General features: G+C 38.2%; 1 protein-coding gene across 2 annotated transcripts in view; it reads left to right on the forward strand.

The window, feature by feature from the left end:
• The first annotated feature begins 843 nt into the window (after window positions 1-843).
• The window catches only part of cnksr3 (cnksr family member 3), a 51467-nt gene continuing 24335 nt past the window's right edge, over window positions 844-27975 (forward strand). Inside the window, exons 1-7 of one of the 2 annotated variants that reach the window (XM_028000154.1) lie at window positions 844-1100; window positions 17609-17772; window positions 21461-21663; window positions 22406-22493; window positions 26420-26461; window positions 27204-27323; window positions 27511-27570. In XM_028000154.1, the coding sequence (XP_027855955.1) occupies window positions 1049-1100; window positions 17609-17772; window positions 21461-21663; window positions 22406-22493; window positions 26420-26461; window positions 27204-27323; window positions 27511-27570 (729 nt within the window). In that variant the 5' untranslated portion in view covers window positions 844-1048. The remainder of the gene's footprint in view (window positions 1101-17608; window positions 17773-21460; window positions 21664-22405; window positions 22494-26419; window positions 26462-27203; window positions 27324-27510; window positions 27571-27975) is intronic. The other variant, XM_028000152.1, reaches the window with a different exon arrangement.

A 27975-nucleotide genomic window follows, 5' to 3' on the forward strand; every position in this document is an offset into this window, starting at 1 on the left:
TTGTGGCAAAGCGAAGCGGTGTGCTACAACATCATCGCTTACCAGTAGAGGTCAGTGGTGAGTCATTTGGTCGTCTTTTTTTCAATTTTATTTTATTTTACTATTATTGTTATTTTTTGTGAGGGGAGGAGGGTTGTATCATAAAGAGAAAAATTATGATAATTTAGATTTAACTAGCTTCACTTTAGAAAACTTATTATTACTATTATATATAAAAAATTATGTTTATACAACACTTGTTCTCAAATCTCAGATATACTTTGTATTTTGTTTTCCCCAAAAGTAATAGAATTATCGTTTTAAAGTTTGAATAAATCAGCAACGTCACATCCTACAGAGTGCTTTCTGTAGCATTTGTTTTAGCATAAAGATTTGTTCAAAGATTTGTGCTGGTGTCCTCTGGTCTGGATATATTTTATTTTATTGAAAGATTAGTGTTGTTTCAGTCTTCCATAGATTAAAAAAGTACTGTGATATGAAATTTAATTATAATTTGTGTCGGTGTAAAATAAAAATAAAAATCATATATAAACGAATACATATAAAGAAATCTACCTTTAAATGACTGCTCACTAGAAAGCATTTTTGTAAACAGATTGCGTTTTTTCCTTCCAGCAGTCCATGAAGGCAGCATCAGTCCCACTCTGGGCAGCGAGGAGCTGAAAAATACTAAATCAGTACAAAATATATTACATTACATGAAAAACGCTACCTCAGAAGTGTTGAACTGGTAAAGTCTTTCGTTTTTTCTTGAAAAGTCTTCTTCACATAAATTGTGTTTTTTCCTGGAGTCCCTGAAGGCACCACAAATCCCAACCCGGGCAGTGAGGCGCTGTAGGGGATGTCAGTCTTAGTCAGTCCAGCCTCCAGTCATGCGTGATTGTTCAGAGTTGTTTAGTGAGTGAACGCAGACTAAAGTCGCCGTGCTTGTGTGAAGAACATGACAGGGGAGAGTTGAAAGTTAATACTTTTTTTTTTTTTTTTTATCGGCGCCGTCACCTTTTTGTTTTATTTTTCTTCTGTCTTTGACTTTGTTACTTAAGAAGCCATGGAGCCGATAACAAAGTGGACGCCAAAACAAGTTGTCGACTGGATGAAAGGTGAGTGAAACGATTTTAGTCAATGTTTTGTTTGTGCTTAACAGTCCTAACATCAAAATTTCACAACTCTTAAAACTCGATTCTCGTTTTCTGTGGTTAGTTTCATAGAAACTGCTCCAGTGTGACAGCATACCTTCACTCAGCCGCATAACAATAGAACCACATTCCCTTCTGTACTCTCACTTAGCAAACTTAGAAAACCAGTGATGCTTGTATAATTTTTTTTTTCACTATGAGTGAATTTTTAAGCTGTTAGTCTGACAAAATAATTTTTTTTTCAGATGTTTAAACTGGACTTTCATAGAGAAAGAGAGAGAGAGAGCCTGCACCCTATTGTTTCGCTCAATATTTTTAATTAAGTTATACTGATGCATACTAGTAATCATTGTGCCCTTGTGGCCCGTAGCTTTCAAGTCACAGTCTAGTCCAGCCATGGTAGATTAAATGTAACTTCTTTGACCATGCAGTTTATGTTTTTCAAATATTTACTCTGACGTTATTCATTTACAGTGAATAATTATTAAATAGGTTGATGTGATGATTTTAAAAAGTAATTAATCTCTCTGCTTCTAAATAGAATCATTTACTGGTAGAGCTATGGAGTTGTAACATTTTCTTCTAATTAATTTTTTAAAGCCTCAAGAAAAAAACAACTAAATGATCAAGTTTATTTATATTGCACATTTCAGCAGCAAGACCATTCAAAATGTGTTACATGATAACATAACCACAGGATAACATGAGTTGTTTTTTTTAAAGTTCTTCTTGTATACCATTTTAACCCTCTGCTCTTTGTAGCTGGATTATTTGGTCAGGCTACCAGCTCAAGTAACTAGCCTGGTTTAAAAGTAGTATCATCTTAAAAAGTGATGGTTGTTGTTCTTTGTTTCCTGGCCATAGTTTCTTCATTGGCTTCTGACTGTTTTAAAGACCTCTCTGACAATGAAAATAGCCTACTTTGACTCTGCTCCACTCAGTAACTTAATCCACACTGAAGAGCGATGTCAGCCTGGTAGTGCTTTAAGTGCAGAATATTGCACTGTTTTGCTGTTCTGTTCTTTTTAGAGTAATTAAAGTCTTCAGGGCTGACCTTATCTGTTTACTTAGTTGGGCACTCTGCTCAGGTGGCTTGTCTGCAGTTGGCTCCTTAACGACCATGTAATTTGCTATCTGTAGTTTTTAAATGTTATCTTAACAAAACATGGTGAGTAGTATCTCTTTACCTGCCATGCTGTGGTCATTTTTCAGGCAGTTTACTGACAGATTACAGCAATAAGTGAGGGAGATGAGGGCTGAGCTCTCTATGCTCTACACAGCCAAAGGAAAACTGTAAACACTTATCATTAGCTCATTAAAGTGATTTAAACCTTAGAAACAGTATGATAAAAAGTCTTTAAAAGTCTAGTTGTTGATAATCTGCTCGAATACCCGGGACCTAAATAGGACAGACCAGCTGTTGAAATGGAACAAACACCAATGTTCCTGTTAAAATATGACAGAAACATAAAGTGTAACTAGATATTTAGAAAAATATGAACGGTAATCAATTATTTCTGATATGTCCCTTCATTATTTGCGGATAGCTCTCGAGGACCCACTGACTTGTTTAAGGCACTGAAAGGAATGCTTGCTATGTTGGTGACATCATTAATCTTTGAACCCATCTCCAGTCACAGCATAACTATGTGTAAGCGAATGTGAGGATAAGAAGCATGTAAAGCAGTGACAGGCGACACTGTTCCAAAGACCAAAACTAGGATCTTATTAATTTTCCTGATATGCTGCAAGAAAATGAATCATGAACTTAAAAACAATGATCAGTTTGGATACTACCCTGTTTCTCTATGCGTCACTATAAACAACTTCCCATAACAAAGCTTAGGTGATTTCCCTTTTTTTTAAACTCTCATATTGTGTGACTCATCCCTGTCTGTTTATCAGACAGAGGTATGTTCTGTCAATGGGAGTGTCAGTAGGGAGCACAGGGATTATCCAGGCATATGTGGAGAAAAAAAGCCCAGCTAGTGCACCCATTGACTGTGGATTATTTATCAATACAAACCTCCATTGCTGTCAGAGTGGTGAAAATTTGACTCAGCAGATTTTTGTGCAGCTCCTAATCGTGGGGTTTGTAGCCCCCCCGTAAACACAACAGAGGGGAAGAAGCATGAGCATGAGAAAAATTCACACACCCTTTTCACATTCAAACCAGGTGATGCATAAACGGGGAATGTGAGTTTGCATCTTTATCTAATTTGGGGTTTTGAGTTAAATGCTGGGTTGTCATGTTTGGACTACATCAGAAGAGTTTATTGCAGTTTTGTTTTTGCACATTAGTGGATGACAGAAGCTTTCCGAAAAAGCATTGAACTGGTGTGGTTTGAGTTGGCTAAACAACTATTTGCTTTAGTTATAGGTGTTTACTGTGGGTGTAGACTGCAATTATGCTCCAAGCAGGTGGGTCAACTTTTAATCTGCCAGAGCCACAAAACATGGAAAGCTTTTGAGTAACTTTTAATATGCAGCAATGGTTGTTGCAGTCTAAAACATTACCCAGGAACTCAGCTTTTCAGGGTTTCCTCTACTTTTTGATTTATGGATGAATATGAAAAAAATAAAATAGTGTGTAAAATTATTTGTAGACTTTACTCAGTAACCCACTGTCTAAATCTTCCTTCCTTCCTTCATTCCTTATTTGTGACTGAAGTCAAATGATCCTCTCAGGAAGCAACTATATGAAGACCTTTGTCCTCATTCGCCTCAGGCTGTTCTCCTCAGCAGGACTCAGCCACAGTTCTTTGTCTATTGAAGCCGTTGCTAATCACCTGCATTGTCAGAAGAGATCAAGTGATTGTCGCTTGATGCTTATTGCCAGTGAAAGGGAGTTTGATTCTTTGAATTTAGACACTTGTTTTTTTTGTTTGGTGCCTAGAAATGGCCTGTAGCAGTTGTCCTTCACCACAAGCTCTGATTTTCCAGCTGGTCCTATGGTGTCGTGTGACTGCTAAGCCATATCTCATGTGTTGTGATCACTTCCTCTAAGAGACAACTTCACTTTTTTTTTGCAATGAATACATTTATTGAGAGTAGTCTCAATAAATGTATTTTAAAACCGTGCCTGCGATTTGAGTTTGGTTGGACCTGAATAACTTCCACAAATTACATCAAAACAACGACTTACATGCCCAAGTTCATGAGGCAAGAAGTTTAAATCATGTGACGAAAGTACTTCTCCAAATATAGTCCTGATTCCACACAGGCAGCACTTCATCTGAGAAGAGCTGGGAGCATCATGAGATTATTTAGCTCTAACTTAGCTGAATAGTATTTCATTCACCAATCCCTCCCCTCTAGTCCATTGTGGACCTACTGGGTTTTAACAGGGCATTCCAGACATATAAACTGGTGCAACGTCTGTCAGACTGAATGGCTCCTGTCCAATTCTTAGCAAGCTGAGGCACTGAATCCCCTCCAGTGTATCATTTCTTACATGCTGCCAAGTTAAATTACAAAAGCCAAGTATCAGAAAGAGTGGACATATAAATGATTGCTACTTTTGTATCAAAGATCTGTCCAAATAGAGCCCAAATAAAAATAATTACATTATATCTCCTTCATTCCTTTTCAGGAAAAATGTTTGTTCACTTGCAACTATAAAAGGAACCTTACGCATTCTTCTGTAGTGAACAATTATTATTTACATTGAGTCATCACTCTGATTGTGAGGACGTAGTCAGAGTTGCACAGCTTAAAAACAAAACCATTGCAAAGTTGACATTCTAAACTGTCCGTAGCATCTTATTTTAGCATTTGTCATGATTAGTGAGGCAAGACTTCTCAACAGTATATCCCTTGTACATGTTAGAAAACTTTTCACTTGGTGAGATTTCCAAAATAGTCATTTCATTATCCAGTGTTTTAAAGGTCAGAAGGGGTTTAACTATTATAAAGAAAAATTGTAGCAACTTTATTGTAATAGGTATGACCTTCTGTTGAATGGTCCCTGAATAAAAGCAGCAGTACAAAAGAACAACAGATATGCCTCTGTGGAAATAATTTCTTTTCTAGAAGCTTTCCACACTATTTTGTTTGTTGTCTGACTTCAATTTAAATATGTAATCAAGTTCTCTTCCCTCAGTAACAACCTCCACACAGAATAGTGTTCCTGTAACTGTAAACCTTGGGACTTGGTGCATTTTTTTTAATCAGACAGAAGATGAGATATTGTTTCCTACCAGTCACTCACTGATCAGGGCTTGTGAAGCATAAAATTAGCCATTGCCGCTCACAACCGTTCCGGATCTTTCTGTGCATCCCTGTGTTTGAACAACAGGTGGTTTCAGACCAAATAACCTGGGTCGCCACACATCAGTACAAGGAGTGACAGCTGCACTTGTAAGTCATATTGGTGTGACCCACCAAAACTGAATGTGATCCTCTGTCAAACTCTTGCAACTTTTATGTGTGTCTGCTTCAACACACCTCAAACCAATCATTAATTTATTTGCAGGACTCTATTGAAGTTGACAGATGCTGAGTTGGCAATAGAGTCATGTGATTCAGATTTTCAGGACTGGGGACCCATGAAGGTTTCAGGGCATACAACCTTTAGGCCTTGAATTTGAAATCCCTGATGTTAATGCCTTCACCTCAGTTTTTCTTTCCCACAAATTTTCTTTCTTTCCTATAACTAAAAGTTTTTTTTCTTTTGTATAATCTCGTGGCAAATTCATCATTTCTCAAACATTTTTGTTTCCCTCCACAACAATCAATCTTAGACTTTTGTAATAGCTTGTTTCATGAGGTTATTAAATCATGTGTTGTTATTTCTAGTGGTGCACGGGTTGCAGTTTTCTGGCTGGTCAATGATCTTTAAAAAGCCTGACCTGCCGATTCTGATTTTGGCCAGTAGAATTTTTTTTTCAAATAGTTGACTCTTTCAGCCATCGCTCTTACTAAGATAATGTTGTTTTAAATCTTAATTTGAGAATATTTGAACTGGCCAATAAGTTGTTTTAAATATGTTTGTGTGTAAATACACTAATGCTGTTTAATTTTCATATTATAGAGAACCTTATACCAATCCATGCCTATCTGCAACAATTATTGACATCATTGTGGCTACTCATCTAAATAAAATGCAGTGTTATGTCTTTGGCATTGTTCATCACATTTTAAATCCAGAAATGCTTGGCAGCCAAACTTTTGGTGTCAGGCTTTGAAGTAACGCCAAGGTGCTAAAGAGGCAGCTGGGTGGTTAGAGAAGTGATAAACATGTGCTATATTCACTTTCCCCTTTGACCATGCATTTGTTTGGGGTAAAATAACAAGACAGTTTGAATCCCAACAAGGTGAGTGACTTCAGTGATGGATGTCGTGAGCAGCAACATCTGCAGGGATGACAGCAAGGTGTGTCGAAAGGGATGACGCACCTTGATCTTTATCTTGCAGAAACAGAAACTTCCTAGACAGGAGCGTGAGCAGACGTAATGCAGACATCTCAGTTTCATGGTAGAATTTCCTGTTGCTGCTTTAGCGCCTGTTGTATAAGGGAAGTATAATTCTGTGTGAGATATCAACCACCGGCACCATTAATTCATTTTAGTAGCCGGTATTCTGCGCAAACTGTGCATGCGTGGTTCAAGAGGAACAGGTGTCAAATAAATCCAGACGTACTCTTGAAAGACTGCAGAAGTTTGTTTGTCCCTGATGCCAGCTTGCCTTTGAAAGGAAGTAGGAAGCTGGTGTAATTTGTTCAACTGAAACCTAGTTTGGCTTCTTTTCTTATTCACTAGTTTCAATTCATCCAGTCAAACAGCCTTTTTTTAAAAAGATTTCTCAGCCATTTGTGTTGCATGGATCAGCAGACTGTAGTGTCATTTTTCCAAGGAACCGGCGTTTGGAGTTTAAAGAGAAGTGCTGTAAGAGGATTCCCCCTGGGGAGAAGTTTTGTCACTGTTGGTTCCTGTGCAGCCTGTTTCTCACATAGTCCAGATGCTCCAGAGCCTCCAGCACAGAGAGTCTTTAAGAGAAATAATCAAATATTAATCTGCATGTTCCAATTTCATATTCACACTTTTTCACATCACCTTTAAAATTGTAAATATGGCTAAATATGTTAAAGGGTAGTTTTTTTTGTTTATTCCTTTTTTCTTTTTTTTTTAAATCAGTTTGCATTTACGTCAGCTTCAAACATGTTTTGTCACAGTGTGGGAACTGGAGGCGGGGTGTCTCCCCGTATCCCTGACATTCCCAGGCTAGACCTGTTTGCTTCTCATTCAAATTTTAAATGTGCATTGCAAATCTCCCAGGTGATCACGGTTTAGTATTACAAGCTGTTTGGCCTTGGTCTGCCCTCAGAGGATTGGCCCAGGAGCTGCCTTGCTTAGGTAATGAAAGAAAAAGCTATGGTGAAATGGGTCTGCTTAAAATATAAACTGTCATTAACTATTGTACATAAACAAAGTATTTTGGTATGACCAAGTTTTAGGTTGCGGCTATGCTTTATCAGTGGTTGCACAGTGGTTCAAATGAAAACAGAAGAAGGAAAATAGGGAAGTGTATGGATGTGCTGATATCGCTTACACACATTCATGTTCAAACACTGAAACAAAAGAATAGAGATGTAGTTTTTTTGTTTTTTTTTTCAATTAAATCAAATCGTTACCTTCACAGAAAAAGTTTCTAAAGCAGATGCTAACTAGTCTTAAAAGTATAACAGTAAGTTGGTGGTTATTGCACCTTGGTGCTAACAAAATTGCTGTCAGGACTTTGACAGACCTGACACTCTGTCAAAGTCTTCTTTTCACCAGGGTGTATAATTGAATGTTATGGGCCAGGTCTGTGAGTGAGGTGACTGTGGCTCAGTGGGACGAATAGTCGTCTTGCAACCCAAAAGTTGCAGGACAGTATAAGAACTACCTTCTTTCTTATTTTATAATAATAGCCTGAAATATTACGATATCAGATACAAACCCCTAATGTACATCTATGGTACATTAGGTAACTATACCTTTGTGTACTCTGATTGAATAGATGAAAATGGAGCTAAAAATACTTTGAAGGCTAAATGGAAGTCCCAGACTCTGTTTTGTGACTGATAGTCATTATTGTTTTTCTTTAATGCAGGTCTGCGGCCCTTAAAGCAGAATGTTATTCTATTAATCCATAAAGCTAATGAATTGACACTACTGTGCCAAGCTTTGGTTTTCATTTAGTTTGTCTGAAAGACAGTTAGGGAGCCTTCAAAAAATTCCTGAAGCATATAGCAACGAAGAACTGAGGACGGCTTTTCCCTACTGTTCATTTAGCCCTAGAATTCCCATCACTATGATCATCTGCTAGGAAAAACATCCTTTTGTCTTTACTTACTTCCTTATTCCAGCCCAAGTCTAGTTAAAGAATGCAATACACAGGTATACTAGAAACACCTGCTGACCACCATCTCTTAACTTGAAATCATCATTCTAGAAAAGACAAAGAATTGTAAAAATCATTGTTTTCTCTTTTCAACCCAGCTTTAAACAGAGTATCCAAGCAAATATAGGTTTTGAAAGTTTTTTTTCTAGAAGATTGGGTGGCTCCTCTTTGTACAAATTCCATCTTGGAGGAAGCAATCATTGGAGGGTTTGTTGAGCCTCTCTTTTGAAAGCTTTGCTGCAAACACCTGAGTAAACTATCTCACCTGTCTTTTGTCTGTTTGAATGTACCATCTTGATATTACTTCAGGTCAACAATATACTAATCTCATACAGGTATAAAAAGTTCTCTTTTCTGGATCTGGCATGGCTGGGAGATTCCCACCAGGTGCTACAAATAAACCTCACCTGCGGACCTCACCCAACTCCAGTTGGGTGGAGTGTGTTTTAAGCATGGTGAGTGAGGTCGGGATAGATACCCGTGTTTGTTTGTTTTCTTTGAGAATCCACTTGTGGTTTTTGAGCATTAAAACTAAATGTTGCAACATCAAAGAAAGACTGTTGAGAGAAAATGTACAGCACAGCATTAAATTGTTTGTGTGCGTCAGAGCCACCCTGTCCTGGCTTGTGGGTGACACACTGTCAGTCACTGATCTCTCTCTAACTGAGGATGACTCACCATCCCTTACCCACATCCCTCGCAGCAGGGAGAACAGGATCAGCTGCCTACAGTCCTGTAGGCAGACTCGTGATGTCTTGAATTGCATAATTCATTCAGCTGCTTCTGTTTTATATGTTGAGAAAAAGTGTGTCCCAAGAAGCTAATAGGTTAACCGAGTCTGATTTCAGGTAATTTCTCTTAAAGAGCTACAGTAAGTTAAGATACGAGAGCAAAAAAAATGTTTTTTAGTGTTCTTGCTCTGAGCGGTAACTAATTATTTATACTGGGAGCAGAGGTACTTCAGACCTAGACACAAGCCTGCTCTACTTTTTAAACGCCCCCATCTCTCTGTCCCATTTCCTTCTTCAACTCCTGGCTCTTCCCCCTTGGCATTGCTCTAGGCTTAATTTTGTTAGCAGATACAGCCAGTTCATGTTTATAGCCATTGTAGATGAGTGGGTTGGCCACCAGTAACAGTTTTCCACCAAAGAACCTTCCATCTGGATTTATCTGGTAGACAGAAGTCTCAGATGTGTGTCTGAACAGGCCAGGGAGACAACAGACATATCCCCTGCAAAGTTAGAAGCTTGCTTCTGCTCTCTCAGTTGGGTTTTTTGAGATGTTCGTGGCCATTTGCCCTCTCGTAGATTCATGACAATTAGTGGTCCTTATTCTTCAATGGGAATCAACACTAGGAATCTAGCAAGTATTGTACTGAGTCATGTGAGGCACTGGGACAAGTCTAAGTTTAATTAAAAGCTTTTTGTCATGTCTAACATATTTGTCTGTCGGAACGTCAAATAAGGCATTGCTGTGGGAATAAACAACATAATGTTGCAAATTTAACTTTGACTCTGCTTGAAAATATTCCCATATTCAACGGCAAAACAGAGGGTGCTACTCTATTCCCTTGGAAAAGCAAATGAGTGGGGTTCATTTCCTCCCACTAAATCTTATTTGTCTTTATTGTGGTTTCCATAGGCCGCTATTATGGTGCTAGCAAACAGGTCTGTAATCAGCATGCAGGGCCACCCTGATCATACACCCATGCATGTGATGGGAAAGTACCACGCAGAGTTCAATGTTTTTGTTTTGCTTTTCCTTTTTATGTGTTTGTCTCAGTAACTGTGATTCAGAAACTGATATGAATTGTTCCCCTAAAGAAATAGTCTTTTTTTTCTTCTCCTTTCTTCTTTTTGCTTCTGTTTTAGTATAAAAAAAATATTTTTTTAATATAGATTCTTCTCACAGTATGTTTATATGTAAGTGAAAAATGATGGTATGTTGTCTGACTTGGCATTTTAAACAAAATGCAATCCTCAGTAGTGACTGTAGGGCCACACAGACAGCTAATATTAACTTGTGACAGGGTTTTATAGCTAACAAACAGTCCTTACATTAGACACTCTATTGTAATGCACCCATTCAACACTTGGGGTAAATGTCAACAGGCTGAACCACAACAATATGAACATTAGAGGGGTCAGGAAAAGGAAATTCTGTGGTGGGTCGACGAGTAGACATTGGAACAAGAAGAGAGACGGGAGGGGCGTGTCTGCAACATTTCTGAGGTCTTTGTTGCTTTCTTTACTGTGAATTTATGCTTGTGGTGACGAGATGGAGTGTAGTAGGTAGACTGCCAGAAGACTGAGGATTTATGTAAAGGAACCAACTGAGACTTAGAAAATCTATTTCTGCAAGCTGCTGGTCTTGTTCAGTAAATAATATATTTCCATGTTCTTTTATTTCTTTGTTTTGTATATATATATATATATATATATATATATATATATATATATATATATATATATATATATATATATATACACTTTTTTTTTTCTTTTACAAAAGTTGTACATATAACCATTTTTTACAAAAATGGTTATATGTGCTTATATTTAACACCTTGAATGGAGTAGCTTGTTAACAAAAAAACAATCTCCCTTTGGGGATCAATAAAGTATTTGATTCTGATACTGATTCTAAAAACAGATTGGACAGACAGGGCTATTTTCTGACAGCAATGTGTGTTTTTAGCAATATATAATTTAAAAAGGACAAGTGGGAAATGCAGCAGAGAGCAGGAGAAATTATCGATAATTTGAAATGAATTGGTGATGCTGCACCAAAGTATTTTTGTATCTCTTCTTGCTTTAGTTGTATTGCTACATTATGTGCTTATTGCATTGTAAGGATATTCACATGTTACAGATTCAGATCAAGTAGTAGCAGATTTACCTCTTTCATTTGTCATTGTGTTCTGCAGAAGTAGATTAAGAAATCTTGTCTCAGCCAAATGAGTGGCAGTTTGCAGCAACAGGTGGAGAAGGGACAATTCTTCCTTATTGTATTCATTTTGAAAGCATTTCTATTTAAAGCTTTGGCATACCTTGACACAGGCCCAACAAGACTTGACAGGACCTTCCTTTATAATGATCAGTCTAATAGGAGTAGTTTATGATACAAATGTTGAGAACAACCTTAGACATGGCTATGTTTGCATCAGAATTTAAAGGATTTCTATTGTAAATATAATGAGGATTTTTTTTCCCCTGTGTTTGTGGATAATTGTTTTGGAAGTTATCCACAATTACAAAATCCCTGTAATGGTTTATTTTTGTAAGATGCTGATGGTTTGTTATGTTGTTTTTAACTTGTTTGTACAGTGTCCTTGAGTGTTTTAAAAGGGCGACATTTAAATGAAATGTATAATTATTAATAATCTCTAAATTGTTAGTCATATGCAACAAGGCATTCATTTCCACTGGGCATTATTAAATCTGATGCTTTATGTGAAAGATGTTTGTAAAACCCAACAAAGACAGATAAAAACTGGGTCAAATTTCAGCTGCAAAGAAACAACCCTCACTAAGACCGTAAGCTCTTATTTTGTTTTCTCCACACCCTTAGCTTAGGGGCCAACTGTTATGGTTGCTCCGGGTTTGCAGAGACATCCATTGAAAAAGCCTGCAGCTGTTCTGCTTCTCTCCTTGTTTTTCTTCTCTGTTTTATAATGTTTGCAACCAAAAGTCAAAGACAGGCTAAGATCTCTCATAACCTAAATTGAGGCTTGCCCTTCTTTATTTTATTAGCAGTTTTTACCAATTAGCAAATGAATTAGTTTTTAGAAACTTAACAATATCCAATTACATGTGTGGCTAAATTATTGGTTGAGCCAAACACAGCTGGATAATGTCAGAGTTTCCCTGTGAAAATTTTGTACCTCTGCAAACCAAAGTGGAACTCACACTTGCTGATCCGCTCAAACTGTAACAGCTTCGTAACCTTTAAACCCTCTTCGCTCATCAGTCATCGTCCATCACCGTGCTTGAGACAGAGCTGCTTTTGTCCTCCATTGGAGGGGCCAGCCTCAGCTGCTTTTCCACACTCAGGAGACCTGCTCGGGATGAGTAGCTACTACTTGTCTGTAGTTTGAGATTAGGGTACATGAAGTTAAACAGTCTTTGTTAACTACAGGGAGGAATGATAAGACGAAAAATGAGTCCCGCAGGGTCATACAGTTGAGCACTCGGATAGTATCAGGCAAATTTTGTTTTGGATACAAACTATTGTGAATGTTTTGGGAACTGTATGATCGTTGACAGAGATTTCTTAGCACTCACTAACTTATCTCCAGTGTCTGTATGTCAAAGAGTTGATATAAAAAACTTCATAACATGCTAATTGCAAGGGTGTTTACTTGCTTTGTTGCTTGTTTGTCCTTCTGTGAAGTCATGCATTAGAGAATAGCACTGCAGTACCCGAGAGGAGCACTCTCTTTCCCTTCAATTACTGCATGCCTGGTCCGGCCAGAGACCATTGTGCCAGAGCTGGTGCAAGTTCCCACAATGGAGCTGCTGAGTGGAGAACAATGAGTCAAATTCCTGACCATTCCCCACAGGTTCGGAGGCCGGGCTTACGTAAAAAGACAGTGGAGTTACAGTGGCTTTGCTATTCTACACCCAGCAGCTTTCCCACTAGTTACCTCAGCAGGCATATTGTTTTTGTGCCTGTGTCTATGTGAGTGCGTTACTTGGTGACTGCACCTCCCACTGGGAGCACAGGGAGGGATTCATGGGGGAAGGTGCTTGTTTAGTTCTCTCTGTGGGATTCTTCACCCTTTTGTGTAACCAAACCTCTGAGAACGACAAGTTGACCACCAGAAGCAGGACTGAAATTCTTATTGATCTGCACATTTTTTGGGACAGACGGATGAAGTTGGTGAAGGAAGACATCTTGGCTGATTTTGAGCGTGTTTTTCATCTCATAAATACAAATTATAGATCCTGATATTTCTTCTACTGAACCTACAGGTCGCACTGCACAACAGGTGTACCATTTTTTTTTTTAAAAAAAGCTCCAGGTGTTTATAAAGTGTTGAGAATAGGTCAAAACATATTATTTTGCAAGAGAAGGACAACTGTATTTATACTGCCAAAGTCAAATGCTTAGAGGCTTACAGGTTTCACTCAATTTCCGTTGCAGAGACTTTCCAACTCTTTGCTTGCTTGAGTCTGTTTATTCATACACACACTAGAAATGCATTTATAACCTGTTCAACATGTAATCAGTGTTTACAGAAGCTGAGTTGGTGGGTGGTAAGAAGACCCCACACTCAACAGCAGGTGCCACTCTAGGAGAGCAACTGTGTGTGCAAAGAATACACTGAGTTGTCTTCCGGACACTGCTTGATTCTTAATTCTCTCCTCCAATAACACCTGTCTTTCTATAAAATGTAGTTAAATTCAGGAGTCAATAAATAAGATTGTCCCATTTTTAAAATGTGTTTAAGACTATAATATGGGCAATGTTGAACATTTCGAAATTCTCCTGCTTTCTTCAGACCGGGATAAAGTCAATATAAAACTAACATTTTACAGAAAAGCAGATTGAAAGGATTACCTTTCTAATATCTGAGAAGATTTTCTCCTTTATTGGTCCAGAGAACTGACGATGGATAGTGGTAGCTTTGGTAATACGGGTTCTAATTTAAATTCATTGGCAACATGTTTTTACACCTTCACTGATGGTGAAGTTATAGTTGATGTTGGTGTTGTCTGTTTTTGCTTCTGCTTCACCCACATGGTGCAGTTAGAAGACAGCTGCCAAGTAGTTGAGTCGCTATAAAACTCCTCCAAAGTGTTTCATCTTCCACAGACTTTGAAAAGCACTCACACAGCCTTCTCCTCTGCCTCCCATCCCTCACTTCACAATAAAGTGACACTCCATCTCTTTTACTGGTTGTTCTGTCTTAAATGAAAATTGATAGTCCCTCGCACTCCCTGGCAGCCATTGATCGAGGGACAATAAATGTTTTATAAGCCCCACAGTAAGGACACCCACTTTTTTTTGTTTTAACCAGAAGGTTTTGAGTTCAGAGGGAAGACTGTGTTGGAGTTTTTCTTTTTGTAGCCTTGGTGTTGGTGCAATTATAATGAACAATGTCTGCACAGCACATTTATCCTACTTTCAGTCTCTGGTAGTGCTGAAGTGTTTGCTGTTGTTCTGAGGTGTACATAAAGGATTAGGAGAGGAAATGTTGTAGATAACTAAATCAGATAACATCTACATGGAAAGCGGAGAGTCTTTACTGTCATCTCATTTGATTTCAGACTTTTTAAAGCCTCAGTCTGGTTGGGTGAAATTACATTGTTTGGAACAATTGACATAAATCAGCAGAGGTCATTACTGTATCTCAACCCACAACTTTCCCTCTTTGACGTTGGGCACGGTTGCACCATTCAACAGGAAATGCCTTTTTAACGCAGCAGGAAGTAGAAATGTTGCCTCCTTGAAAACTCCACTCTTTGTCTTCCCCTAATTGCATTAGGAGACTGGCCCCAGTGTTTGTACTTGGCTGCGGCCGGCACTCTGCCCCCTTCATTTTCCATCTGAATTGAATTCCTTCAGAGGATGCCGACCAGTCAGAGGTTAATCTTAACTGTTCTCTGAAGTCTTGCCTGGGAATTAGCATGCTGAGGAATGAGAAAAATGTAATGAGCCTAAATGGACTTGACTTATGTGCTGGTTAATGGTTTATCAAGTCATGAAAAATTTCCCTTGTGACTCAGGGGGAATAACTCCAGCTCTCATATACACAGTAACCTTTCCCAAGGATTCCAGCGGTTATTAAAAGTCAACTTTACTGCCACTCTGGATTTCTTATTCAAAATACATATTTTGTTTTATAGGCAACATTCCTCCTGAAGAATTTTAATTAGCATTATAAATCAGCACTTTATAGGAATAAACCTTTGTGATTGTGAACAGTAAAGAAGTTCCAAACAACTGGCTTGAGATGGTGGAAATTATGAACATACAATTTTTGGTGTATGAGTGATTGAAGTAAACACAAGAATCACAAAAGTTAAGGGTCTATGGCGGCAGTGGCTCTGGAGATAAGAATTCATCCTGTAACTGATAGGTTGCTGGTTCAAGCCCCCACCGTATTTTTATTTTGATCTTCAGCAGGTAAAATACTGCAGAAAAAAAAAAATCCTGTTCATGAAATTTATCAAAATAAAGACAACTCACCTTCTAAAATACAAAAGAACAGTAAAAGTCAGGTTTTAGGGATGCAGCATGAATGAGGATAGCCTTGTAATCAATTCTTATTTTGGTGCATTTAAATGGAACCTAATGGAGGGTGTAATAAAAATATTATTTTTTCTCTGAGAATCAAATTTTATTAGTCTACCTATATTAATGGTCTAATCTGAAACAGATTAGACCACAAGGACAGTGACTGACATCTGCCTATGGAAGCTTGATCAATAGAGTTTGTTTCTGTTCACATTCCCAAACAAATCAGATTGAATGCAAAATATTTGACATATATAAAGCATATTATCTAGCCTCGGCTAAATCTGTACCACCAAAAACCTCAGTTTACAGATTATGGATTTGCAACAGGTTGAGTCAGACCTGCTGATGCTGTAATGCAAGCAGTTCGATCTTGTTTGGTCAGCGCTGACTAACACATTTGGGTTTTTTTTTCTGTATGCAAACTGTCAGCAACAGGTGCACAGGCTGAGCGTCACAGTAGCACAAAGACATCAGGTGCTGCAGTATAAAACTAAACAACGTCGAGCTCCAAATTCAGCATGGATGCATCTGCTTTATGTCAGGGCTCCTTGGGCCCTGAAACCCTCGCTCTGACTAATGTTATTTGTGCGAGTGTTTGCGTGTGTGTGGCATGAAAGAGTCAGGGTGTCTCGCAGCTGACGGGCCTTTTAGAGAAGCAGGGCACGGGGCCATGAAGCTGCAGCTGCCCCCTCTCTGTGCGCTCTTTGATGGGCAGAGAGACATGGCTTTTACTTCCACACCCACGGCTAAACACACACATGGAAAAACACACACAAAGGCCCATTTTTTCCTCCTCTGTTGCAAGGGGGTGGCATGTTTTGGAGGTTTGTTTATGTTGTTCAGCAGTGAGCGTTAAAGTACTTTCAGCTCTACCTGCATCCTATGCTTCATTCAGTGGCTGCAGAAGTTAACGGTCAAACTTGTTGATCTTTAAATAGCATCAAGGGGCTGTCCCTGATACTGACACGTTTACTGCAGGCACCCACACCCATTAACATCACTTAGCTGTAAATATAGCCTCATTGTTTCAGCAGCTACACAAACTTGGAGGTTTCAACCGTTGTTCCGTTTACAGTTTGTTTAGTTAACAAATATGGCCGTCCCACCTGTTCCTTATCTGCACTGTGCAGACTTGTGCATTTAAGACCCACGCTAATAAAGTCAAACTGTATTGTTTCTGTTCAGCAAGAAAGGGACTGTTCAGGTTTTTTGAACTGCGGTTCTGTTAAAAGGTTATAATCAGTTAATATCTTACCTGCAGCTTTTAACTCTTTTCTATTAATTTTATATAAATCCAGAGAAGTTTGTCCTGAAGTCTAAAGCTAAGGTTTAGCTCAAGAGGCCATCTAAAACCAACTCAAATGTGTATTGAACATAATTTTAATGAACTTTTAAACCATTGTCACAATAGCATTTAGTGCTTATTTATGCGTAGGCCGATGATTATTCAAACAGAATATTGAGGTAGAAGGAGGTGTCCCACTAATGGAATAGAAAATAATTCCTTTATTGTCATTGTACAAGAAAACACAATGAAATTTAAAAAAAAATAGCAGCTATCAAAGGCAATAAAAGAAAATAGAATCAACCAGGATGTTATGTTCAAGATATTAGAAATATTGCTTGATATGTATTAATAATATGCTAAGAAAATTATGATGTTTCAGGGTTTGGATCAATTAGCAATGTCCAGGGCAACAGCAATTGTTACAGAGAAGACTCTCTCTTCCGTGCTCTGCTCTGCTACCAACAATTAAATTGTTTTAAGGCAAACAACTTAATTTTATTTTAGAGGGCGTTTTTTTCTACAGGAGCTTTATGTTTTCCCTTTTGTGTGTTTCCAGGGTTGGATGACAGCTTGCAGCAGTATATTAGTAACTTTGAGAGGGAAAAGATCAGCGGAGAACAGCTATTAAAGATCACTCATCAAGACTTGGAGGAACTGGGCGTTGCAAGGATTGGACACCAGGAACTGGTCCTTGAGGCCGTCGATTTGCTTTGTGCTTTGGTGAGTGAATTTAAATGTGTTCAGTTTGATGTCCATCTTCAGTGATTAAACAGATCATTCATAAAATGTGGCCATAGGACTTTCATTTACTTCCAGACAATTATTTTTTTATCATTTTCCACACGACGGTATTAGTGCTTTTGTTGGCAGTTTAAGCAGTGGAAGGATTTTTGTCTTCAGCTATTCACCTCTTCTGTCTCATTCTAGCAGTCCAAAAAAAAAAAAAAGTCTTCCTTTAGTGTTTCTTCATGAAAAGAAAAATGCAAACCCTCTGTGCTTCGTTTTCCAAGAAACCCAGGTTTTCCAGCAGATGGGATCGATTTAGAGTTTTATCACTTCCTGTGTCTTAAAGGGTCCAGAATGTGGTCTTTGCATTTTTATCAGTGTCAGCAGTTCTGACATGGTGTTCTCCTAAAACACTTTACATTAATCGCTTGCGCATGGTGTGTTCTTTGCCGCAAACAAACTTGCATTTTGAAGTCCCCTCAGCATGAAAATGTCTGGGTCTCGCTCCAAAGCAGAGGTTTGGCTCTGAACCTGGTTGGAACCAGCTTCTGTAAAGCATCAAAGAAATATATATTTCTTTACCATGATTAAACATCTTAACCATGGATGATTTATTTTTTGAGTCATGAGTCTGGCTGGGAAAAATTTATGTTGAATATCTTCTTCTGTTAGATGTATTATATAGTTCCTTGCAAAAGTATCCCTGCACCTTTGTCACACATTTTGTCACATTGCAAACACAAATAACAGTGCATTTTATTTGAGATAATAAAGTACTTTTTAGATTATAATACAATGTATTGAGATTTAACCATCTTAAATCAGCACTGAACAATAAATCAAAACAAAATAGACTATATAGACTGAAATACCTGACACATATGTACAATATGTTTTATTTGGTTTCCTATGTCTTCAAACAACTGAGAGGTGTAATTCATCCTTTATGGGGTTGCTCTTTAAATTCTTTGTGCATAACTACTGTAGTAGACACATGGAAGTACTTGACTGCTGCACAGTTGTCTTTCTGTCTATAGATTTAGCATTCATTCCATTTGTACCATATGGAGCATCAATACAGCAGGGATGTTTATTACTGCAGTACCAACAGCCAGGTTTGTTTACATCCATGCAATATGTTGCATCGTGGTAGCAAGAAGAAAGTAGTTCTAAAACTTTTTTCCTGAATTACCCTGGCGTCTTCTGTCAAATGTAGGCAGTTTTCAAAGTTTTTGACAGACATAAACTTCCCCATCTGTTTATCTTCTGATGAAGTCAAAACCAGGGATGTTGGACTCTCAACAACCTTTCACCTCTGACTGATGCTGTGCAGGTTTGTGGGTTTTGTTCATTTGAGGTTTCCTTATTAAGAATGGCTTAAGATTTCTACATGTCCCTTGGGAGGAAGTGAAGCCCCCCAGATTTAATTAGCTTTCCCTGAGGCAAGGTCATTGCAACCGACAGGAACTGAAGACATCAACACCACACATGCTCCTCCTAAACTCTTTCCTTTTTCTATTAACTGCTAAGTCAGACATTTCCTGTCATGGTAATCTTTTTGACACTTCACCCTTCTTTTTCATTTTCTCCTTTCCGTTTAAATATTTATGCACATACACATATAATATCGAAGATTTCACCTTTATATGGTATGACGCTACATTCAAGCCCAAATTACAAGATAGATGTTCCCACATGAACCCTTCAGGAAAATGGTAAATGGACTGAACTTATATAGCTCTTTTCCAGTCATTTTTGACCACTCAAAGCGCTTTACACTAGAGTCACTAGAGCACTCACAAACATACACACATTTATACACCGATACGCAGATCGGTAGGCAATTTGGGGTTAAGTGCCTTGCCCAGAGGCACATCGACATGTGGCAGGAGGAAGTTGGAATCGAACCTACAACCTTCCGATCGCAAGATGACTACTCTACCATAGAGCCACATTCGCCCTATGACTGTGCTTCTCTTACACCCAAAATGTTAAGGGCTTCTAACGGCTGTCTGGGGACGAAAATATACATTAAACATTTTTACCGGACATCTCTCTCACTGATGTCTTCTGCAGAGCTGGTGTTGAAAGCCAACATGCCAGGGTTTGCTCTGAAACTCCACTAGCTCACCAGCAAACCATGATATCCTCTTACATGATGCTTAGCCACTACACATTAGTCATAAACTCTAAAGAAAGTAAGATTCTACTGTTTGGCTTCAAGCATTTTACAAAAGAATTCTAAAGTTTGACTAAACAAGAAGTGGCTTCCGTTCTTGAACGATACTTTCTGTTTCTGAAACTTTGAGACTTTAAATGAAGGCAGATTTTCAACGTCTTGTACCACTGCATTGCCACATTATAACAGAAGATAATGCTGTTATCTTCTAAAATAAAAACTAAGAAAAAGGTGAAAAACATAAAATAAAAGGGTAAAAAATCCAGACTTTGTAATCAGGAGGCAAGGTTAAAGTTGCACTAAAGGAGTTGTTTTGTTTTGGGGTTTTTTGCTCTGCTAGTAATGTAGGACAAAAGCTCTCTAGGCATCTGTGAAAAAAGTCAGAGCTCCTGTGTGTGTGATTAAACTGCTAATAAGAAGGAAGGAGAGGCGTTTGTCTTGGAAAATGCTCAAATTCTCTTTATGCTAAAGTTGCACTTTAACTATGTAAATGTGAAGCCAAAGACTCAGATGATTTCCCCTTCTTTTTTTAGGTTCTTCAAATGTGTTTGCATATTTTATTGTTTCTATATTCCAGCTAGCATGGAATATTACACGAACAAAGCCACTAAGAGCTGCTGTTCGAATGCTCAAATTATCCTAGTGTTTTTCTTGGGACTGAAGATTAGTGAATCAGTTTGTATATACTTCTTTTCGAAGCAGATGTTTGAAAGCAGAATAAAAGAAAACAGATTTCTGGCAATGATTGCCAAACACGTGCCGTTTTACTCTTTGGGAAGCACATTATGCAACTGGCATGTCATTATCAAGCAGTGCTGCTGGCACAAATTCAGCACAATGTAAGCTGATGCTAAATGAGTGCCAGACCACTGTTTACTCATAGCAAACATTTTATTCTAATACCATTTGTTTAGTCAAAAACATTAGTTTGCTTATGTCACACATTACATTGAAACAAAAAGTGACTTTTGCTCACTTTGGCACTGATTTGTGCTCGGCTCAGTGATGTTTGGAATTACCGAGTGTAGCGTCCCTGTGCTTGTGAATTCTCCACAAATAAGAGGAATGCAATGACAGGAAACAACTTGGGCTCAAGAATGCAAACCTGATAAAAATCAGGGGATTTCTCATGCACGTCAAAAAGAACAAAACTCTGCAGACTCACTGGGAGGGATTTTTTTATACAATTGCTATTCTCACAGACAAGAGAATAGCATATGTTTTATAAGTTCTAAAAATATATGCTAAGATAATAAAAAAAGGTTCACCAAGACAAAGGGGAAAAAACAGTCAAATCTTTCACCAGTAGATTCTGTCAGGGAAATTATTACATCCATTTACAGTACAGAAAACGTGTTTTTCCCGGGACTAAAAATACTTCTTTGTTTAGGGTAAAAGAGTGGGACTGTCATATTTTCAGACCTTATTATTTAACCTGATTGACATCTTTATAATGCATTTTTCTAATTCAAAGCTTTTAACCTTCTGTTAATCTTATTTCAGAACTATGGAGTGGAAACGGATAACCTGAAGAATCTTGTCGTGAGGATGAGAGCTGCAACCAACAGTCTTCACATTGCTACAAATGATCGCAGAAAAAGCCCCCCATCTGAGGGAAGCATGTCTCGCAAGCCACCAAATGACTTCCTAACCTCTGTGGTGGAGCTGATTGGTGCTGCAAAGAGCCTCCTAGCTTGGCTTGATAGGTGACTGCACTCCATTACCCCTAAGTATTAGATCATATACCAGAGCATCATCATTTTGTTGGTTGAATTTCAGGTACGATAACTTTTTGTCTGGTATTTTATGCCAACATCTTCCAAATTCTTATTGGGGGGATGAGGGGGATCATGAGAAAGTCAGACTTTTCCCACAAAGTTCTGTTATATATAGCTGCTAGTCAGCTTTTGATTTAGATGACAGTATCCTCTCCAGTTGACTGGTTCCATAACATATTATGCATTAAAAGCATAACATATTAAGAAGGTTGTCAGTATTATTTGTTTGCTGATTTAGAGTCTCTAGTGACGACTATATCAAGTTTTCAATAGACATGCACCAAGCAGATCTTTGCTGGCGGATACTGATTTCCAGTTTTCCTTCAGTTTTATTCCCCCTTTTCCCTAAGAACTGTAATGCAAAAGACCTCAGCTAGTAGTTTTTAATCTATCTAGGATAAAGACAAAGTTATCTTCTACTTATGTATCAAAGCATTTGTCGCCAACCTTTATTCAGTTTTATTAGTCTTGAAAAAATACATTGAGCACGTGCTGTTGATTGGTGTTTTGTTGGAGTGGAAATAGATGGAATTCTTGCATTTGTATTTTTTCAATAAATAGGGATTTTATTTTTAGTACTCAACATGCTAATCATAGATAGAAGTCATTTATGGAAAAATTGGCCTGTTCCAATCTTATCTTTCCTTTTTTCTCTCTCTTCTTACTATAGGACGCCTCTCACAGGGATCAGTGACTTCACAGCTACCAAGAACAAGATCATACAGCTGTGCCTGGAGTTGACCACCACAGTTCAGCAGGTCTGCATGCTAAAACCATCACACTTTTACCTAAAACCACAAAAAACATGCACATAATAGCCTTTTTCCACTGTGCACACATTAACCCCCAGGCACAGACGTTCACATTAAAAGAGCGTTGGAGGAAATCTAGTCTGGCAGCCATGACACAAGCCTGAAGCCAGCGGTCTGAGTACATTAATGCAGAAGCCAGTGTTTTTCTTGGGATGTTTATTCCCTCATGCTGGCTAATGAGGTCACACTGCTGGGCCCCTCAGCAAGCGGTTGTTTATTGCTTGGTGTTGGTTTTCTTTTTTGTATTTTTTTTTGTTGTTGTTGCTGCATAAAACTCGACTCTTTAGAAGGAAACTGGCAACCATCCTCTGGCTACCGTCTTTTTTTTTGCCATGTGGTTTTTGTTTTGGTCTTTTCTGTAGCTTCCAGACATCTTATTTCTTATTTCTCCACTCTTAGATTAATACAGAATCTACCAGCTGTTGGCACTATTGTATTGCACACATTTCTATAGACTGAATGCACGGCCTTTCATCGTTTAAGGGTTTGCATTGAGCAGTTTATACTTCTTGTGAACATGACTGCTGAGACTCCAGGTGTCGTTTTAGAGGCTTATTGGTTTGAAATAAATTCCTTTCCCAGAGTGCCTATTTCTTTGCCAGAGTCTGGGATTTCAGCACCTCTGCTGATTTACTGTGGGCAGCTCAGTCATGGTCTTTGGAAGAGAAGTGGGGGGTATACGTTTCCCACACTGCCATGTCGGGTGCAGAGGTTGATGATGCTGAACGTCTCAAAATCATTGAGTGAATTGTTTTTTCTCATGGTCTGAGCAGAGAAGCAGTTTGGTCAATGAATCTAGCCCATAGCAAGTAACTAATTTCATCATAAAATACAACTGTATAAAACTGTGTCATAAGTTCTTAGAAGACTTTCTCACTTCATTCACCTTGAAGACCACTGGTTAATAAATTGGGTGCACAGTAGACTGACCAGCTGATTGGTTTTATGATGATGGGGAACTACGGCCTGATGTTGGCTCAGGCTATTCATGAACTTGTGCCTTGAGTTGGACCTTTTTAGATCATGCAATTTATATGTTGCGCTTGAATGAAGCCAGTGTGCAGGGCCATAAAGCTGAGAACACATTACCAATGTTTGGCTGACCGAGCAGAGTGGATGTCATTGTCTTTCAAAGGAGCAACTATTTTAGGCTTCCTGCTTTTAAAGGGAATGCAAATTTTAGTGTTCCAACTTGTTCCTCAATAGTGGAGTACATTTTTGTGTCTTTAGAAATGTGTAAGAAACATGAAAGAAATGAGTAATTCCAAGCCAGCCTGGAACGCAGCTCAAAATATTAAGTTATGTCTGGAATGCAAACTCGAGCAACAGTCCGTAACACAGTGTCCACTCAGGACAAAAGTACTGTTGGGAAACTATGCAGCTGCACTGAAAATGAAAGTTTATAATTTACTGTTGTTACTCCAAAATATAAAATATAAACAAAGTAACTCTGACAGCAAAATACTTTATATTAGCAAGGCAGTTTATGCATAATCAGCCCGAATTTTGCTTGTGAGGGTTTAATTAAAATAACGTATATGTCAAAATATTATTGTGAAGACAGTGTCAGTCACACTAATAAAACTATTAGTCGGTCTTCAGTTAGATTTCCCACAACATCATGGTGTTGTGGGAAATCTAAGTCACTTGAAACTAGGGCTGGATGATATGGCCGAAAACATTACAATATAAGGGTTTTATATCAGTCAATGAACTGGCAAATAATCCTACAAAATTATTTGTAGGATTACAAATCCTAACAGTATGTTAGAAACATACTGTTTTTAACAGTGGGTTAGTGAGTTAGGAAGAGTCCATCCTCTTCACCAATTTACTTTTATAGAGTTCATCCATATTTCCTGAACATATTAAACAAAGAGTGTTCAGTTCATGTGTTATAAGTCAGAAAAGTACATTTAAAAATTACTTACTCATTTTGAAAAACAATAAAAACAAGTGCAATTACCTGTTTCATACCTTTTTGACTCTAAAATATTAGAGTTACAGTTATTAGTGGGCAAATAATTAATCAAGATAACTTAAGATAAAATGTTTTACATGAAAAACAAATATCAGGAATTCAGGCTTGAAGTATCTGGATTTTTTTGATTTTTTTTTTACTGTCCCTCGGTCACTTCATGCTAGCAGATCAAAGCTGCACACAGTCATCTGATCCACCCTGGTTATGGGAGTATGTGTAATCTAAGGGATCAGTGCATCCTGGGAATTGGTCCTCAGTGTCTCACAGTACTTAGCTACTATTCTGCACTGCTTTCATTTTGTTTTATATTTGTGATAAGAAGGTTCAGTAAATGTTTGATGGCAGACTGGCCAGATTATGTCTGCAGCCTATAATTAAACTGTTTTGTTTCGAGATCTCTTGAAACATGCCCTTTTAGTCCATTCCTCTTGGCTCAGTCAGTCATGTTTTCATCCAAACACGGGCCTCAGGAAATATGCAGTTGCTTGTTTATGCAAGCATAGATTCTTTCTGAAACCACCATATGTTGTAGGCTGACATTAGAAATTAGATTGCATGGAAACATGTTTTTTGTTTATTTGTTTTTTTCAAATGGGAGGATTTGTTTTGTTTTTTTCCCTGCATACCATGTTGGTAATAGCATTTTAATTTCCCTCAAGAAATGTAAACATTGCAACATTAAATGTATAATAAGAAACAAAGAGTTCTTTTAAATTATGTAAACTTTGAGGATATTTAGGAGTTATAAGATGCTTCTCCCACATACGGCCATGCAGTTCTTGTCAGTGCAAACAAATCAGCAGTATGGCAGGCCAAGTGCTTTTGCAAACAGATGCTCCCCTTTAACCCTGTGGAATGTGCAAAGCTATGGAAATACAGAGAAATGTTCTCGACCCCCATTCGCTGTCTGCACAATGGATTTACAAAGACCAACAGAACTGCTTTTGTGTTTGGGACATGCCCCCACACGTCATAACAGTTTTCTTTACTTTGTGTTGACAGTAGCTTGTGGCTTTTGATGACTTTGAAGAAATAAGAGACTATGGTTAAGTAGTTTTTTTTTTTAGCTGTCTGGATTCAACAGACAGTTGTCCTGTGTTGTGAACGAAAACACAACACAGGACATAACCCTATAATAAAATAACTTTCATAACCCCCACAGCCTTACTGCCTCAGCTGTGTCAAATCCAGTCATGTTAAAGCTGTGTCAGGACACAGTGGGTAGTTTCCAAGCTGATTTAGCTGATTTGTTTTTAGCATCTCTCACAGGTGCATCTGAGTAAATATCGTCTCAAGGTTTCTTTATTTCCTTAATGCAATTAAAAGAGTGAATTTCTTATATCAATGTATTTTGCACATTTATTTCTGTTAATTTTGATGGTTATGGCTTGCAGCTAAGAGCTTTTCTATTATATTGTAATTTATTGAGATGCATTTTTACATCTAATCAATCAGTATCATACCAATATTGCCTGCTTGTGAGAAGGAACTGTGGAAAGCTGCATTACATTTGCTTGGCGAAAAAATGGCTTTGGTCGACAATTTCTCAGACTACAATCACACATTTTGCCTCTGCTGTTATCTTTATGTCATCACTATATCCGCTTAAGAACCATTTAAGCTCCAGAGCTCTAAAATGAACCAAGGAGATCCTTATGCAATTATGGCATCCACAAAATGCAGCCAAAGGGGTAATTTTATACTACAAGCTGTTTATTTGTGGGTCCTCCCCATTTTTCTTATTTCTATATATGGGATTCTGATTATATCATTTTTATCTGAACCATATACTTTTTCTGTCTCTCTCCCTCAAGTCATAGAAAACCTTCTCTCTCTTTTTATTGTTTACTGCTCACAAGTTTAACCTATTGTCATTTCTCTCCTGTAACAGGACTGCAGCGTCTATGAGATGGAAGAAAAGATTCTGGAAGTTGTAAGTATACCATATCTTTTCCTGTAAGTCCATAAAATGTAAACCAAATCAGAACCAGAAGTTCCATTATACATTCTTATACTGCAGAAAAAAGCCTTTTTTTTTTTACCAAAGCAATTGTGTGACTTGATTTCAGCAGATCAGGTCATTTTCTGAGTGCAAAGAGCAGACAGGTCCATAGGGTTGCCAGCAGAGGGGGCGGCTCTGCTACGCCCTAGCTATCAATCAGGGTTTCCTGTTGCTGACACTCTGTAGACTCTTTTGGCAGAATAATTGGGCTATCTAAAAGTATAAAAGTACTGTACAGCATATCTGCTCAGTACATTACTCTTTTTACTTGAAGGAATGCATTATTGCAGCATCTGTGTGCTACTGAACCACTAAGTCCAAACACTGTCCACACCTTCCAAATCTTCTTCCGAATCTTCATCCTAGTGCTTGAATGGGCATTAGGTCAAAATATTTTCAAGGCTACACCTGTCTTATTTGTACATGCATTTTCCTTCCACTCAACTTTTAATTAATATACTTTAACACAGCACACTGTGAACAGTTTCTTGTGCAGTAAGGCGTGTTGAATAGAATGTTGTCTGGAAAACAGTCAAGTTAACAGTCTTCCCAATGACAATAAAGCCATAGCATATAATTTCTGCATTTAAAATAAACTTGATCACAGTTTACTAAGGTCTTAGACTTCATTGTCCAACTCTCGAGTCATTTTGCTGTACCTGTCCCTCTGCAGTCCAAGACTTTGAACAACATCTGTGACCAGACCGTGAGAACCACATCGGACCCCCTCATGAGCCAATCTGCCTGTCTGGAAGAAGTCCAGCTGACCAACATCAAACCAGGCGAGGGGCTGGTGAGGAATTCATAAGAGTTTGTCAAATCCTGCTTTTTTTTTTTTTTTTAACAATTCCCCAGGAATGCATGAAATGCACGTCAGATTGTGGCCTTCCACTTTTCCATCACCATGTGTCTCCCTCTGGGAATATTGTGTTTAAACCACAACCACAATTAAGGTTTTGGGTGTTTGTTTTTCAACCTAGGGAATGTACATCAAGTCGACGTACGATGGTTTGCATGTCATCACTGGAACTACAGAGCATGTAAGTATAACTGTGAACTTAACAAACACATTCAGCCTTTCTCCTTGAAGGATTTATTTACGTCTGAGACTTTTTCTCATCCTCCTCCTCGTTTGACGTGGGAAAACAAAGTTTCAAAATCTGAAGGAGATAAAGGTTGTGTAAGAGGAATTGTTTGTGATTTCACTGATAAGAAAATGTCACAAACAGCGTCTACACAAAAGCCTACCCGTTTTAAAACCCACATTAAGACAACAAGCCAGTGACTAATGCACAAGCATCACATCAACAGTGGGATCTTAACGCCTCCAATCTCGGAATGTGAATCAGAATCTGAATCATCACAAATCATGACAAGTTGATCCTGTCTGGCCTCGATGTGATGAGAAAACCAATTAGAGAAATAATTCCTGTCTACATTTCTTT

This window comes from Xiphophorus couchianus, chromosome 19 (assembly GCF_001444195.1).
Source record: "Xiphophorus couchianus chromosome 19, X_couchianus-1.0, whole genome shotgun sequence".
NCBI lineage: Eukaryota > Metazoa > Chordata > Actinopteri > Cyprinodontiformes > Poeciliidae > Xiphophorus > Xiphophorus couchianus.